Source organism: Acanthopagrus latus, chromosome 3, assembly GCF_904848185.1.
Source record: "Acanthopagrus latus isolate v.2019 chromosome 3, fAcaLat1.1, whole genome shotgun sequence".
NCBI lineage: Eukaryota > Metazoa > Chordata > Actinopteri > Spariformes > Sparidae > Acanthopagrus > Acanthopagrus latus.
This window is the reverse complement of record NC_051041.1, coordinates 18,982,648-19,000,509: the sequence shown is the minus strand read 5'-3', so window position 1 is coordinate 19,000,509 and position 17,862 is coordinate 18,982,648. Positions and strand designations below refer to the sequence as shown.

General features: G+C 42.2%; 1 protein-coding gene across 4 annotated transcripts in view; it reads right to left on the bottom strand.

The window, feature by feature from the left end:
* The window catches only part of adgrb2 (adhesion G protein-coupled receptor B2), a 216,505-nt gene that overhangs the window by 72,445 nt on the left and 126,198 nt on the right, over positions 1 to 17,862 (bottom strand). For all 4 annotated transcript variants that reach the window (XM_037091276.1, XM_037091268.1, XM_037091259.1 and 1 more), the window contains exons 6-15: positions 17,465 to 17,629; positions 16,946 to 17,110; positions 15,609 to 15,710; positions 13,301 to 13,407; positions 12,145 to 12,339; positions 11,598 to 11,666; positions 10,199 to 10,307; positions 9,764 to 9,910; positions 5,136 to 5,223; positions 3,743 to 3,845 (exon numbers count right to left, since the gene is read on the bottom strand). In XM_037091276.1, coding sequence (XP_036947171.1) covers positions 3,743 to 3,845; positions 5,136 to 5,223; positions 9,764 to 9,910; positions 10,199 to 10,307; positions 11,598 to 11,666; positions 12,145 to 12,339; positions 13,301 to 13,407; positions 15,609 to 15,710; positions 16,946 to 17,110; positions 17,465 to 17,629 — 1,250 coding nt within the window. The remainder of the gene's footprint in view (positions 1 to 3,742; positions 3,846 to 5,135; positions 5,224 to 9,763; positions 9,911 to 10,198; positions 10,308 to 11,597; positions 11,667 to 12,144; positions 12,340 to 13,300; positions 13,408 to 15,608; positions 15,711 to 16,945; positions 17,111 to 17,464; positions 17,630 to 17,862) is intronic.

Below are 17,862 nucleotides of genomic sequence, written 5' to 3'. Positions count from 1 at the left end.
CTGAGAAAAAAAAAATACTGAAGAATTCTCCTTGAGTAAAGAGCAAACTGAATGTTTTCTGAATATCAACAGTTTTCAAGGACCAGGAAGGGAGAGAAGGTGATTCACATTTAAGTTTGCACTATGAGGAGGCACTTCTCTGAAGACAAGGTCGTGCCTCTTTCTCTGAACAGCTCGTAACTGATCTCCAATCCTGGGGGTCTCCGCATGGCTGGTTTTTGGGAGGGCTGGATGATGCAACGTTCATGAACACAGAATCAGAAGCGAGGTGACACATATTGATGGATGACGCCGCTTTGCTCTGCCTCACACGCAGGCTGCTGCCGTCACCAGCATTAGATGTCCCTTGGTGTGCATTAGCGTGGTGGGCTCTCTTATCATCCAACTATCAATCAGCCGGCATCGTGTCTGACTGTGCGCTACAGCGGGAGTGACATCCGCGTACTCCCACAATGTCTGCCTCCTCTTTAGCGCGGATACATGGCATAATGACAGCGTCTGCTCAACTGATGCCTCTCAAAGGGAGAGCAACGTGTCTCTGGTTCTAACAGATGCATTCATGGGGAGTTATAATGGCGTCCACCTCAACAGCTCTGTCTTCTTTTCTTTTTTTTTTTTTCTCTCAAAAGGAATAGCCATTTTCCTCAAGGTATTCACAAAAACACACATGGCCGCCATTTGGTGGTGAATTGCTTAAGCTAATCAGATGAAATGAGCCTCTGTAACAGAACAAGAGCTCACTGGTTCAGGGACTCTTAAAAGCTTTCCACTTGTATCAAAGATTATAGATTTAGAAAATGAAATGGAGCAACCTGGATGAGGCTTTTTGACTGATGAAAGTAAACTAGATTAGAGAGAAATTACCAGAAAGGCCTATGGCTGATGTTCGTAAAGCTAACCAGTGCTGCCTTTCTTATAATTGAAAGCTGAAGGATGGCTGGATGGGGGCAGTAACACTTGGCTTCTGGTCTACTGTATGGATACACAGTTTCTGGCTTCCCACTGCTCCCTCACCATTAAAGACACGCACACACTTTGACACCAAGGAAAAATATAGAGAGTCAGACAAGAGCAGATGTCTGCTCAGTGAAGTCACGACCCTGCACGGAGACCCCTACAGTATGCTTCCCTTCGAGAGTGCAGCCAGAGGCAGCTGCCAGGGCGCCGCGTCCGCAGCTCAGTGTTTCTATACTTGCCGAGGTCGACGCTAATGCAGCCGAAGACCGTAGCCCCTTGACAGAGACTGTTCGAGACGGGAATATCGGCTGGTATTCAGCATAAAATGTATGCAGGATAGCACACAGAGCTGTTACTTGAAAATCTCACACCTAGACAGAGAAATAAGTTCAATTGGATCTTGTCATTGCACTGTGTAATCATGTAATCCCACTCTTGTTTTCCTGTAGTGTGTGATCGTATTTTTCGTTTGGTGTAACCATTCTGCTGTTGTGCTGCCGTCTTGGCCAGGTCACTCTTGGAAAAGAGGTTTTAAATCTAAAATTTAAGAGTTGTTTTCATCTGGTTAAATAAAGGAGATTGATTGATTGATTGATTGATTGATTGATTGATCAAAGCCAGAATAATGAAAGGTCTTCTTTAAGGCAGTGCTGCAGGGTCTCTGTTTCAGAAGGGACAGGAGACTCTGCTCTTCCTTTTCTTTCCCAGTAGGTCAGCATTTTCTGACAAGTTAAATATTCACCAGTGCCTTCTGTAATCAGATGACAAAGAATTATCTGTCTCTCTACAGTACAGTAGTTTGGTTATGTCTCAGCAAAATGAAAAACTTCAATAGTGTTTAAAAGCAATCACTTTACACTTTCAAGAAATAAGCTTATTTATTTTCTCCCCTAGAGTTAGAAAAAAAAGATCAATAACTCTCAGATCTGTAAATAACAAACTGCAGTACAGCAAGCAGCCGCTTAGCAATAAGAATTTTTTACAAAAATATTGTAATCAACTTTAATATTATTGGTCTTTCAGTGCAGTGCTACAAATACAATTGTTTGGTATAACATTATTATTTTTGCCTTTGGCATAAACACAAGTTTTTCCGTCTCTGATTTTGCTTTTAGTTGTTTAAAATCCCCAAATTAATCTCAAGCAACAATTCTGGATATGTGTGGCCATGACTAAGACCATGAGCACTGTTTGCATTTCAATGATATGAATGATTCAACAAGGAATTTTATGTTAAACGCTTGTATCATCTACATTAGCTGTATTTGTTGTTAAATGGCAGAGATATATTATCTAATTCAGATTTAATTCATTTTAACATCATTTTCGTCACATTAGCAATTCTCTTGAGGGTAATTATACTGTAAGTGAACTTCTTCCTTGGACATACACACTGGGAGCTTGATTTTAAAAGTCATGGGCAGGGAAGGTCTACTGAAAGACACTAATTAGTTCCTTTATGGAAAATACAGGATTTCGTGTCTCTGGTTCTATACACAGGGAGTAAAGTCAGGATATCTCATCCTATGCTGTATCAATTTTAACAATCCTTTTTTTTTTATATTTTTATTTTCTGTGAATCTCCAAAATGTTGCCACATTTAAAACTAATTAGCAGGAGGACCCCTTCAGACAAGATAAAAATGGCCTCACAAACACTGGCCTGAGGTATGCATACTTGAATCTGCCCCCACAAATGTGGTCAGGTAAGAAGTGCCTGTCCTCAGCAGGAGCCTGAGCAGCATGCTGCGATCAGCATTAACACGTCATCCTCTAGACAGAGATTGTGCAACCTGTAATACCTCTGCTCTGCCAAAAGTGGTAAAAAGCAGAATAATAGGAAGATAAAAGATACAGGCACATAAAGGAAATGCCAAACCTAAGTAATGAATCAGTGGTTTAAAGCAGGGAGATGGAGTGGCGGGGGTTAGAGAATGAATACAAGATCTCTATGAAGACACACACTGTGTAATAATTTTGAACCTCAGGTCCTGGGTGACACAGCAAGGGACTGATTTCATTGAAGACTATAGTTAGTGCACACATATACTGTACGTGTGTGTGTGTGTGTGTGTATGTGTGTGTGTGTGTTTGTTTGTGCTGTCTAGAGAGAACCATTAAATATTCAACATTATTTTCAAATCTGTGCCCACCTTTACACAGAAGAATGGCTAATGAAGCCCACATCTTATTGAGGTCGTGAAGAGTGCCTCTCATTAAGCTTGCACTTAGGCCTTTCCACCGAAAGACACCCCACGAGTCATTTATAATAACACACTCCACTGTAATATAAACCAAATAGGTACCAGGAGACGCTTCGATATAAGGAAGTCAAAAAGGTTCCGCATTTATTCAGGCAATTCGCCGGCCACTGCGGCGCTTTATAGCATGCAGCACTTTCTCTTTCATCTGAACTCAGGAATCATGGGTCAGCTGGGAGGAAAGAAATCCTTTAAAGCCGTAAACAAATGTATTTTCTTGGATGAAACTCGCTCAAACGTATGTAATAAAAAAATGCATACCCTCGCATTTGAAAGTGTCTCACATGGAATAATTTAGCTTGTTGTTGCATAACACACTTTGATATTACTAATAACATAAGTGGTTTTCTGGTAGTTTTAAGTTACACACCCATATTGACAAAACCCAAGAATGGGAAAGTTTAGATGATGAAAATGATCCATAAGACAGTGTTCTGTATTGGATGAAAACAGATTAAAAAACAAACAAACAAACAAACAAACAAACAAAAAACAGTGCGGGTACAATTTCTTTTTCAAACTTACATTGATAAACGGTGACAGCTCCACCACCACCATGGGCTCACTGGGTTGCGGTTCCGGCCGTACTGTCACTGTCAGGATCTTAGAGTTAATCACCGCAGGGGGACTGCAGAGACACGCACAATCACACAAAAAGAGTGTTATTTTCTACGAACTGGAATGCACACTCGAGTTAGGCTTGATTTTTTTCTCTGGGATTTTGTGAAATGATGAGGAAAAATAAGAGGAATATGCCGCAAAGCTGCTGTCTTTTGATATTCGTCACACACATCTACACTTGGGATGTATGATAATATCAGCACACCAGTGATATTAGCCTGAAATAAACCTTTCTGGCCAACAGATGACTCTTTAATTATTTCCATGCAACCAGACAAGTTTTCTCTAATTATGCCCAGTGAATCTGTGCATATGAGCAGGCATAATCATATCTTAATTCCACCATCGGAGGGACTTTATTTCTCTGCAATTACATGAATAAAATATCTACATACTGCACATCATCAGTGTTGGAATTGGCAATCAGCCAAAATGAGCTGAAAACTATTGGCATATTTGGTATGGGGCAAAAGAATTCAATACCCTGTGTGCCGAAAGCAAACACACTCGGTAACAGAAACCCACAGCCAGCACCTCGCCATGCTTTTGATGGTTTCTTGAGTGTGTTTGCAAAAAAACCCCACAAATAAATAAACATAAAAATAAAAACCTAATGAGAATGGAGAGAGCCGGAGCCAGCGCCTAAGTTAAAACAGAACACGGCACCCATTAGCATTCAGCAGAGCTACAGGGAGAAAAGGGGCTTCAACAGATCCAGCTCATCCACAACCAAGAGCACTGACCTGAATAAAAGGGCCCAGGGCCAGCACAAACACCATATCACAGTGGCCTTTTGACAACCTCCTGATTTTTGCTAACTTCTATTTCTGCAAGTTCTGTATACAAGTTTCAGGACCCATTAGGCCTGCACCCAATCGAAGCCCACTGCACAATTACAAACATACATGACAATGCAAAAGAAAGAGAGAAACATCTAGGGAAATGTACTTTTTTGGGAGATCCAAGACATTTGTCTGATAACTAGGTAGACACAAAGAGTGTGTGGGGGGGTAGTAATAGAGACACTATAAGAGAGAAGACAGATTGAGAATTGCAGGTTGGAATTAGAAAGAGAAGGGGAGCAAAAGAAGAAAGAGCACAGAAATAGAAAGGTAGTGAGTCAAAGAAATGAAGCAAATAAATAAAAGAAAATGTAAGAGAAATGGAAACTTGTCAGAGAAAGTACTGAAAGATGCAGAAAGAAGATAAAGAAAAAAAAGACATGGGAAGGAATAGAAGGTGAAATATAGTTTGAAACCTTAGTAACTGGAGAGTAGATATCACCAGGTGTACTCACATTGGCGCAGGTAAGATGACGCCCAGTGTCCTGTACAAGATGGCTCCGATCACATAATACATGGTGGCCTCCGAGTCCAACTCCGTCTCTGTAACACAGACAATTTTGCAACTGATCAACCCAGACAGACACCTTCAAAAATCAAATAACAATCCATCTATCATCAAGTGATTAATTTTGAATACCTCTTGTTATCCTTTGTGATTGTTTGGACTAATATCTGCCAGACTCCATACAGTCATACGCATGTAAAAAATGTGTCAAATTCATATTTAAGATATCAACAAGAATTTAGCACATTAATCTAAATGTTGGTTGGGAAGATAGAGAAAAGCCAAAACAAACATATATATATATATATATATATATATATATATATATAAGCTGGTGAAGCAAACAAGCCCAGACTTCAGCTGTCTCATCAACTTACACTCCCAGCTTTATTTACATTGACTCTTAAGCTGTTGCTAGCAAATTATGTGACTACATCAAAATAAGAAATGTTGGTTAATTGCAGCGCCTTCCAGCAGCCTGACATGACAGCTGCGTATCCCATAATCAGGCCTATTATGCCTTTGACTTGACAACTTATCACTAATTCAGTCCGAAGATGCTGGTTTCACACTGCTTTTACCAATGTGTGCGACCTTATGCTGCTGGACGCTCAGCTTCTGCACAGCTAGAGGACGTATTAATAAAACAAAGTCCAATGCTCTAACATGCAGTGGACTTGATTAAAATGTTGTCAGTAAAGTCCAAGCGTCCACACTCTCTTTACTCAATGTCCTTATCGTCAGCATTCTTTCTTTTACCTTTGTTTAAGCCCCCCTTCCTCCCTTCTCTTCCTCCCCTATTGTGGCTGTCATTCTCAAGCCCACTTTTCAACTTTGTCATCCTTTTCAACAGTTCCCCTTTACAACCCTTTGCCTTTCCACCACTCCCTTCAGTGCTCTTTCACCAAAAAGAGCACGGGCTCCCACGGAGACGTACTGTCCCTTTGTAAATGTCACTTTGTCTCAAGTGAGGGAGGCGGAAGGAAGCAGAGAGAGGAAGAGTAAGAGGCGAAGAGTTCATGTTGAGAGATGCCACTCCCTCCTTTGCCCTTTTAGGCAGAGAGAAGCGACGAAAAAGCATCGGAACAGAGAGGGGGAGAGGAGGAGACAGAGGGAGTTGATGGTATCAGACATACTGGGTGACTCATCCAGAATCTGTCTGCCTGCTGCCTAAGAGGTAATACTCAGGAAGAGAGATAGCTATGCAAGACAGAAGAGGAGGGAAAGAAGAAGAGACAAAAACTCGACAGCGGGGGGAACAAGCAATTCTGAGACTGTGAGGAGGCAAAAAACCAGATCAAAGTCTGTATGAGAAAGCTTGTGAGTGTGATGGATCCTAATTGGACAGTGTCTGCAAAGGCATGCAAATGAGAAAGTCAGAGTATTGTGGGTAAATGGTGAATCAGTGTGTGAGGGGGTGGCTCTCCTACACTCTAGGATGATTAATACCACAAAAGCACTCAATCACAAAACTCTAATTTCCCATTAACAGACTTTTTGTCACTCTTTCGCCTGCTGAACATCTGAATGATTGGTGGTCAGCTGCAATCCAACAAAATGGCAAACCACCAGTCACCAGCTGTGAACTTTAATACGCCATTTGTCAGGAAAAGATATGCTTGGAGTTGATGCGGGGCCATAACTTATGGTTTTAATCAGAGATCGAAAGCTCCATCGAGACTGTGTGAGTTACTCTTTTCATTCCTCCCTGGTTTCTTTCCTCAGCACGCTTGCTTTTTTTTTTTTTGTACACGGCACAAGACATTTTGGGGAATCAAAGGACTGTGGAATAGCATTCCTTTTGTCCAGTACAGGACAACAGGGTAATGAAAATTTAATTCATTGCAGAGCCACCTTTTTTAGGGGATTTACACGCAACACGTTCTTGGTGAATAAAAGCAGGGAGCAGTGGATTTCTAAAGACTTGTCTTGTTACCATTGTGTGGTAATTCAGTCTGTGTATGGAAAAAAGAAAATGGAAATTATGTTAATGCGTAATTAGCCAGATGTACGCTGAACTTTAGAGAGAGCCAGACTAGCTGTTGCATTAGCTCACCCTGCCTGAAAATGTTTTAAGCCTCTTGGTTGCAACTCTGTTCTTCATGTGGAAACAGACTTCCAGGAGATTTCGTGCCCAGTTGCAAACAAAAATAGCGGAGTCAAAGCGAGGTTTATAGGTGACCAATCTCAGCACCAGTGGTGTCATTAAACTGGAGCTATTACACTGTGCAATCAGCACCGACTTCATAATGATACGTTCAAGCAAAAACCCGTCTATTGCCAGTTTAATATAGACTTGTGCTATCATTCTTCTCAGTTGGGCTTTATACTGAAATGTTGGACTATTCCTGCTAAGCATGCACAACTTTTATTTCAGCACCAACTACCTACTCCAAATCATCAAATTTCCCCATTTGAAACTAAACATAGTGACGATTAAAACTGCAAATAAGGAAGTCAGACTTTAACACATAATTTGAGAGTAGAGCTTCTTGAGTGTTTGTGCTCTTGCTTGAGTAATACTTCAAAGTTAATGGTGCATAAGTGTATGCATGTACCAGCGATGGCGTATTTGAAATATGAAGTCATTGCTGGCGTGCATGTTTGGATGTATGTGTGTGTGCAGCATGAGTGCTTGTGTGTGTGTTTGTGAGCGAGAGAGAGACACAGCGGAGGGAGCGAGGGAGTTTGTCACCTCGAAAATCAGTGAAGAACAGTCCAGGCCTCTGCCCAGTGGAGCGATTCATGAACCTATCAATCGGCGGCGTGTGTGCGCACGTGCACGCACAAAGGTGCCGACGGGCCTTTATGAGCATGTTTAAGCTGTCCATCTGAGATTGGCTTTCATTATGGGGTAAATGAACCAATCAAACTGATAGCAATCAACTGAATTCGTCAACTCGCGGACTTCCAGTGGGAAGAGGCAGAGTTCTAACACGGGGCAAGGAGTACTTGCTACTCATAAGGCTATATACAGTTTGGATGGAACGATTTACCAAAGAGCAGATGCTTAATGACAGTAACATGTGAGTAAATGTAATGCAGCAGTTTACTTTTTATCACACCAAAAGCACAAAACATTCTGTTATGAACTATAAGGATAAAACCGAAAGGCAGGGTGGATGGAGGATAAGACAGAAAACAACATCACAATGCTGCAGCATTAAACAAGGTCTAGCTAACGACTCCAGCTGCAGCCTAACGTTCATCCTTTGAGATATCCGAGTTTGCTTGTTTCATAATATCTGGAAAAACAACTCGAACAAAACAACTCACGGGCAAATACTAAAAAGGTTCCTTTTACATGAGAGCAGCGTGGATGGTTCAGAACAAGCACATTACACCATGTCTAATAAAGAGAGAGAAGGTGAGCTGAGGTGAAGAGCCCTGAGGTCAGCATACAGGATGTCTTGAGCGCCAATCAAAGAGGGTTTGTGTCATCAGAGGTCAGAGACAGCTCTGCTCTTTCGACTTGGAGCCTCTCTGAACTTTAATTTGGTCGTGGGGACGGAGTGCCAGACAGGAAGTTTGCCAGTGTAATTTCCTGTGGGAGGTGACCTTTGCCTTCGTTGGTAGAGGATTGCATCTGCCACAGTAATTCTTTAATCCAATTTAAACCCTTTTCTTCTCCACTTTTAAGTCCCCTTCTTTCCCCTTTACGGCTCTACCTCCTATGCCTCCTTGTGTCTTGTTTCTCTTCCACCCTCCATATTAATTTCTTAGTGTGTTTTTGGACCATCACTTTGCATATTTCTTGGCTTTACTTGAAACCTTGCGGAAAATAAAGATTTGCAGCCGTCGCAACAAATGGCAGTCAACTTTCTTGTGCTGCTGAAAGCAAACAAACGTCTTTTAAAACCGCACGAGGACTTGGTGCTCTCGAGGGGATGCAGCGCACTTCTTCATCGATGAAAGACCTGCATCTTCTAGAAAAGCCCTCCAGGGCCTCTTTACAGTCCAAAGCCTTCTCAACATTGCAGTACCCACCACTGTCCTTAAAAAATCCTTGCATCTCCTCTCCCTGAGACACATCTGCAAGCTGTGTGAATCCACACAGGGATAACTTCTTGGATTGACCTTGGCTGAAGCCTCATACGTCTAGGATTCAACACTGAGATTGAAGATGACAGCTAAAAGAGATCCAAATCTTGGTTTTGAGTCGAGCGCTCAAACCTGATGCAAGACAGACCTCTGGAAGCGCTGTCAGCTCTAAAAATAACATCATCAGCCTCATTTTGATGCCGAGGGTGAGATCTGTTTGTTGCATCTCGATTTTTCCATTCAAAGGAAAAGAAACCTTGAAAGAAGCACCAAGGCGGGTTCAGACCTTTGCAGTGTGTAGCAATAGCCTCAGAACTTGAACCGCAGTATACCTGCTTGCAGGTTAATTGATAGTTGCTTGTAGAAAAATCCCTTAATAAATACAACTACAACTGCAAATTCAATGTGCGTTTATGTACAGTACATATGATGACCTTCAGACTGACTTATGGAATAGCTTGGTACCACAAATCCCTGAGTCTGGACAAACCCATGAAAGTTAGGACCTGTCTTCACTGTCAGCTCGCAACTTACCCTCAGTCGGGTTGGTGAAGACCTCTTTAGGGATGTAGAGCTTATCCTCTGCAGTTCTGGCCCAGTCCTTCATCCCTCGCCGGCCCTTCATGGGGAAGTTGATATCGCTGGAAACTGCAGATACAGGCTCTCGCTGGATGGTTATCACTGGACAAATATGATACAAAAAACATTTTTTTTCAAAATATACTGCAGTCAATTGTGGGTTGGGGTTACAATGCTCATCTTGAAAACCCAAAAAGTTCATGTTAAAATGTATAAATGAGGTAAGGCATTTTTGCAGTGGATTTGATATGGATTAGCTCAACTGAAGATAAAGAATGCTACAAATTCCCACCTGAATTCCTTAATTTTGTGCAATATCTACACAAAGGAATGTCTTTAGGATGGAGATTGATGTGAAATAGCCTGTTACTGCATGTGTGCCACACGTACTCAGGTTGTTGGTCACCACGAGGAAGCTCTGGAAAGGCTTCTGGGCTTCGCCGATCAGGTGAATGAAATCCTCTAATATCCTCATCAGCAAAGCGGCGCCAGGAGCGACCTGTCGATGGAGGGACAAAGAAGAGAGGTGAGTGGCATCGTAATTATTATCCATGACTAAACCAAAATGAGACATGTCTCACCCGTTCACACATTTTTATTCTTTGCATTATCCAGACCACTGAATGTGCTCCACAGCAGTAAAATGTAACTACGTGGGATATGATATCACATTTGGTTGATTGTTTATTGTGTCCAGATGGAAAGCAAACACACCTCCACTCAAGGGCATCAAGCTGGCACACACACACACACACACACACACACACACACACACACACACACACACACACACACACACAGCTAGTGTAATTATTTGGTGGCCATTGTCTTCAGCAGACAGGTGTGTTTGTTTTATGAGTCGAATGAAAAGTTAATGGGGGATGTGGTCACACCCACCTTTACACACAAATTTACATATGAACATTAACACATTAAGGTCCTAAATGTGGAATTGAGCCCCACTAGCAGTTGCAGTTTAGCACCAACGTTACAAAGCGGTACGTCGTTCCCCTTTCCTCCCCTTTCCCCTCCTAAGTCAGCGGTTTTCCTGGTACTTTTGATTTGTTGAAGGTTAGCTAGACCTGTTTTCCCCAAAATCGGTATAGGTCAGAGCACACACATGCACACAACCCTGCTCGCGTTCCAACGGTTCAAAAGGAAGAGGTCACACATGCAACGTGATCGGGCAGCCAGACCGGCTATCCAAAACAAAAGCCAGCGAGGCTCAATACTGATAATGATATCAACACAAAGAGAGAGAGTGAGACGTCACTCTCTACTCAAGATGTCTTTACTCCATTATATCTTTACATAGAAAACACTTGTTTCCTGACATCTAGTGAGGCTGAATGTTGAATATTTGACCTTTAAAGGTGCACTTTGTATTTTTGGCGAAGACATTTTAATGATTGATTTTTCATGCTTATACAAACTACACAATCAACTTCTCTTCATTTGAACAAAATGAACTAACAAACTGATCCAAACTGACTGTGTCCACACAATTTCACAGTGTTTTACTTTGTTTATATGTGGCGGACCCTGCCACCTTTTTAGCCCCAAACAGCATTCTTGGGACTTTATTTTCCTCTGAGAACAGCTTGTTTATTCAGTTATGGAGAAAAAAAAAATAAAAAGATAAATAGCTTGCATGATTAGATGGTTAATATGTTTAGTATATATAAAATTCAAATACACAGTGCCCTTTTAAGAAACTTTGTGCAGCAGTTGTTATAGAGGCACACATACAGCAACAGGCATGCATACAGAGAGAGAGATAAGTCTTTACCTGATGAGCGTCCTCCCATTTCTCTAAATTCTCCATGTCCAACATGAGGCTGACTATCTGGAAGAATTTCTAGACACAAGATGAAGACAAACTCAGTTGTTAATGCAGAACGGCCATTAGATTTTTTCACTTGTATGTAAGTGTTGTCAGTTGTCTCCTGTTAGGTAGCTAGGATGCACCCACCGACCATCAGCACTGCAGCAGTACTGCAGTTTATTCTCTGCCAAGTCTAGTTCAGTAGTCATCTGTACGCAGGCTTATTGTAGAACATAAAGTAATGTCAGTCAAATGACTGACTGAGACAGGTGCATTTTGCTCTCTTACAGGAGGTGAAAAGGGAAAAACTCTGCTGAGGATAAATCCCCTTTGAGGCCATAGCAACTGTGTCGCTGTAGTTCATTGCTATTCACACCCCGTGCAGTAGAAAGTAGAGCTTCTACACTGAATACATTTACAGGCATTACAAGTGTGTGAAAGAGTGTGTCTATGACCACATGTTTCGTATGGTGCGTGGCGTAAGAGGGCTTTAACAGAAGGCCCTGCTCACCTGCACGTCGTCGGGAGCTGGGATGTAGGTTGCTCTTTTGAAGGTGTCCGTCACATTTCGCAGAATCTCCGTGGAAAAGAGAAGGTCGCCACTGTAGTAGCTCCTCCTCTGCAAGAGCTCCAGGAGACTTCTTACGATCTGAGACATGCCCTCCCCAGCCAGGGTCCTCTGACCCTTCGCGAGATGCTCTCGTAACTGCAGTGTAGAAAAGAGACAGAAATTAAGAACATTCGATGGTTGTACATCTGCTGGTTACAGTTAAGATTATGAAATGCAGGCCTATTGGCACTTACTGTTGCTTTTATTCAAAATATGAAGGTGGTAAAAATGTTACAAACAGCGTGACCAAAGGAACCAAAGATCATGTTTTTTTTGTTTGTTTGTTTTTTTCCCTTCAGAAATCACAGGAATGTTTTGGATTTGAGTTGAGGGGGATGTTCACGATGGAAGTATACACAAGAGGCCTAGCAGCATTCTCAGGGAGAATTTGGGTCTCATCACTTCAGAGGCACAGAGCAAGTGTCTGTCTACATAAAATGCAAAGAGAGAGGCAGAGCGGTAGTGGGAGAGGCTGGGAGAACAGAAGATAATAGCAATCACAGAAAATTAATTATTGACTCCTGGTGTTAATGAAAGGTTGCAACAGAAGCTAACAGTGCAATCAGCTTTGTCACGCACAATCCCCGACCCCCATCTCCTCCTGCCATCATCGAGGAGATGGAAAAGGTTGAAGTTCACAGAGCAGGAAAACAGCCTGGCTGATGAACACATTCATTAGCTATGTTCATTAATTGATAAGTGTGAGCACAAAGCTCTGGAAAAGCTAATTAGAGATACCAGCGAGCCTGGAGTAAAGACACTCCTGTATTTTGTAAACTTTTTGAAGAATAAAGTTGAACAAAGGTACATGACGGGTGAAAAGAGGGAAAGAAAAGCAGAGAGAAACTTTGAAAAAAAAAACAGATGGAGCCTTCACTCTCTCAAAAGTTCACTAATGAGACAAACAAGTTAGATGAAGGCGAGCTGTTAGCTGAAATGAAACAATTTGGAACACAATACACATCTTTTATATTCTTGCCAAAGATTATAAAAAAAAGAAATGTAGAAATAGTTCCCGAGTTTGGGGGGGTGACTGATCTATTGTAAGGGAACTTACAGATAAATGTAAATATCTATATTCAAGTGAGATGCATCTGGCGAAGCTCGGAGGACCCCAGAAAGCAACTCCATTATTGTCCAGCATGCAACGACGACTAGCAGATCCTAGAAAGAGGGAGACAAGAGAGAGACACTTTATGGGAAATTGGTCAGAATTGGAAATGAAACCTGCCCAAAGAGCACATAATCAATGACCGTTAATATGGTGTCAGGTCATGGTGAAAACAATCTGATGTTGCCAAAGTATCACATAGTTTATAACAAAAAATGGAGTAAGATAAATATATACATATGAAAACACATACATATGTTGCTTCTTGGTATTTATCACAGCATTCAAAACAAAGTTAATACATTGTTTGTCAGCTTGATGATGATTTTAATACACAGAGGAAAAACACAGCAAATTTATTGCCACCTTTGGAAAAAATAAGGACATAGATAACGTTTTTGAATTTATTGGCCTTTTCTCGCAGTAAAATACATTACTGAGAATAGTTAGAACTACCGAGTATTTTATTTGTAGCAGTTCTACAGTGTTTGGCAGCTCGTACCTGCTGGCTGTTCAAACCTGGCAGCCGGCAGATAAACCGGCGAAGGCTGCCAAAATACTTTATGAAGACAAAGCCATTTCCCTAGCCAAATAAATATGCACTTACTGAACCCTAGCTCCGCCTTTTTTATGAGCAATTGATGGACATGAGTAAACTGTAAAGGTTTTTGGTTAATCTAATTTAACACATTGATTTATCTTTCAATGTAATGTTTTGTAAGTTATTACATTTTACTAGCTGGCAACCTGATCCAGGCATGTTTTGATGTGGGAGCCGGTGCCATAGCTTGAAAGATGTCAAAACATGCTTATATTAGAGGGATTCTGAACCACATCTGCTCTTGGCTTCAATTCTGAAGAAGAAAAGTGTCTGAAAAAAAAAAAAAAAAATCCCCATTTTGCTCTTGTTTTCTGCTCGCGGGAGTTGAAAGAAAAGGTCTGGCAGTTGGCCATTTAAGAACTCTGCAGTTTATTACTGTGATAAGTAAAACATAAAGGTTGAGCTGCATTCAAGCAGAGCATGGCTGCTGTTCTAATTAAAGATAGATGTCGGATAACGCAAGCCAAAACCATGACATAGCAACGGTATTTAGGGACAGCAATTTTGACGAGCCAGGGATTTGAGCACTTACATCAATCCGAAAGCTTATTTGTTCCAAATGCAAGCAGTGAATCATTTAGAATATCTTCGTTATAATTTGACCTGCTGTACAGTGATTTCTTTGGCTCCACTTATTCCACTGCCGTGCTATTGTTGCACTCAATTACTTAGAGGTCACTTGAATGTCAAACATAAATACGAGTAAATCGATACTAGAGTGCCGGAATTTTACAAATATGTAAACGATGATGATATTCAAGCTCTTGCCAGGCGAGTTCGATTAATACTGCTTGAGACTGGAAGGAAAAGCACAGGTGGAATGTGTGACATTAATGATGGCTGCATTCCATTTAGGTGAGCCAGTTAAAAGCCTTTGGTTATTTATGCATGCTCAGTCACTGCCATAGCTTACAGGGACAAATGATTGAACTGCTACTTTTGCCCTCTATAGCTGTTGGTTTTACCAACTACCTTGTGCTAACTTTCATCAGACCTGTTGGAATTTATTTTACCTGTTGGACACTTTCTAATTTTATATTGTTAGGTCTTCTGTTGATTGAGTATATGTTTTATGAGCTTATTCCTTCTCATAGCTAGCACTGCACATGATAACCACTGGGTGCTAACCTAGGCTACATTCGTGGGGTTAACAATCTAACCCTGGCCTTGTTGACATTCCTTTTTTTTTTTTTTTTTTCTTACTAATAAGTATGAGTTTCTGTGGGTCCTGTGTTTTCTCTCTGCAGGTGCTGGTTTTTATAACTACTATAACTTTGCCCTACATTTGCAGGGCAAATAAACTAATATCCTATAGGCCATGTTCAAAATCTTCTTCCTTTGGATTACCTGTTATTCTCTTTAGCTTCTGCTCATGATAGTAACAGGGTGCTAACGTACGTCCCTGGGGGCTAACACACTATTGGAAATTGTCTTTTGGCTGTTGACGCATCTTGTGCAAGTTTCTTGTATGAACTCACTACAATTTGAGTCACCAGTTTAATGGGTATTGATTAACTAAATCATTCTTAAATAAATAAATAAATAAATAAAGAACTCCCGTCCGAACTGAATCACAAAGAAAATACTCACACGAGCTGTGTGACAGCTGTATTGACAGTGAACAGATATTGGCTAAAGCATCATGCGACTGACCAGTGGCGTTAGTCGGACACTTGTTGTAGACAGTTTCTCCAGCTGAGGCTCTCTTCCACGCCATAGAGAGAAGGTGCTCGTCTTTACATATCTCGTGAGGAGCTGTGGATGTAGGTGAGAAATACACAGAAAAAAGTGAAATGAAGTGCAGTCTAGCAGGCACAGAGAAAAAGAAAAATCACCACGCACACACTCCCACAGACACATACATAGCCAGCGAAAAAAGGGAGCAGAAAAGCACAAAAAACAAGATACAAATCAATGTTCTCCTGCAGCAGCAGCTCCCAATCTTATTCCCTTGTACATTGCTCAGTGCTCTCTGTCAGTGTCACTGCCTCAGTACAGTATCTCATTCCCTCTTCATCTTACTCCCTCTCTTTATTCATCTGTTTCCCCCCCTCCCTCTCTTTCATAACCCTGATGAAAAAACGGGGGAGAGTGCTCTGAAGATATTCCGAGGGGGCAGCTGAGTGCTGGCAGAGGCGACGCAGAGAGATGAAGAGGGACGGAGAGCGAGGAGAGAGCGGGACTCAGAAAGACAGAAAATATGATCTGATGTTCCCCTGCAATGCCAACAGACAAGATCCTCGCCTTGTGTAAAAAAAAGAGGCTTGAGAGCTACTCAAAACAAAGGGGTCACGGTGAAGGCTGCACTCTAAAGTTCATCATTTGTAGCCTGTCAAAGCTGGATGCAAGCCCTGTGCACATGTGGCATTCAGGCTTGTGTGGAAGAAACACAAGACGCGCTCATTAAACCTCTCTGTATCGTTCGATGGCCGATATTCTGACACTGAACATGGCGGAGAGACACAGAGAGAGTCGTAGCAAGCAAGTGAGATTAGCATGATAAAAACAATGCTAAAGAGGAGCGCAACATTGAGTAACTTTCAGGTAAGTAGAGGATGAAGAGACAGCGCAAGGCAGGGACGTGAAAAATCAATGCAGAGGTGAAGATGGATGGGTATGTGAATCGACAGGAGGACCAACAAGAGACAGATAAAGATGAGACGGGTGCAGTTCTAAAATTGCAATAGAAGCCTTTGGCTCTGGTGCGAACCACTGGGAATCATTTCCAATCTGCCTGACAAATACTGTGCATATGCAGATTGGTCGCACACACAGATACACACACTCTTTTGTCTCTGTCAGGGATCCACGCGGAGAGGCGTGCAGAGATATGCAGCCACACAGAAGAAAAAAAAAAAAAAAACGTCCAAGGCAGAAAGTGTTTATACAGTCTTTTCAAGCATGAATAATACATTAAAAAAAGCACAGTTTCTGTCTTTTCTACCGTTTCTCCTTTTTCTCAGCTCACACACATCCCCAGAGTGACTGACCTGGGCATTTCTTCTCGTTACAGGACCGGACTTCCTCTCCAGAGCCATCGCAGGGATAGCCCGTTACTCCGGTGCCCTCGCACATCCTGAAGCGACGCTGCCAACCGGAGTCACATGTCTTACTGCAGAGACTCCAGTGGTTCCAGCTGCCCCAGTTACCTCCACCTAGAACAGGAGCAAAGCACCACCGGTGAAGATTAGGGAGCTGGGAGGCAAGTGTGGGAGGGAACGAAAACAGCATGTAAGGTGAAGAGAAAGGAAAATTGATAAGCTCTTTCTATTTTTTAGTGTGGTACGCACAACCAGCCAATAGGAGCCCGTTCTGGGGCCCAGGTTCATTAAAACGCTAGTATGTTCGTCCTGCGGGGCCCAAAACAAACTGACACGCCAAACCATGTCCCAACCCACAAACTGCGGTGATGTGAAGCGAAGACTTTCAAGTAATGCATGTTTCCATGTTTGCATGATGGCCTTTGAGAGCATGTGTGTGAATACTAAGCATTCATTTGTGCGCCGTACCGCTGCAGGAAGGGTTGGCGCAATCCCTGCTCTCCTGATGGGGGCCTTTACATTCAGCCCAGCCGTGCACCGAAGAACTGCAGCGCCTCTGTCTCTGCTGGGTCCCTGTGTTGCACGTCACGCTGCATCTCGACCACGGCCCCCACTCCAACCACTGGCCCTCCACTGGAGAGACGGCGGCAGATATGAATAGACAGGGAAATGGATGGAGGTGGAGGGAGGAGGGTTTAGAGAGACACGGGCAAATTCAGATGAATTGATCCCGATTTTGGAAGGACACGATAAGGAGATGTAAGGGGAATAGAGAAATGCAGAAGGAGTGAAGACACCAGAGTACAGAGCGTAAGTAAGCTACAAGTAAACAGGATACAGGCCGAGTTAAGACGGTGAACAAATAA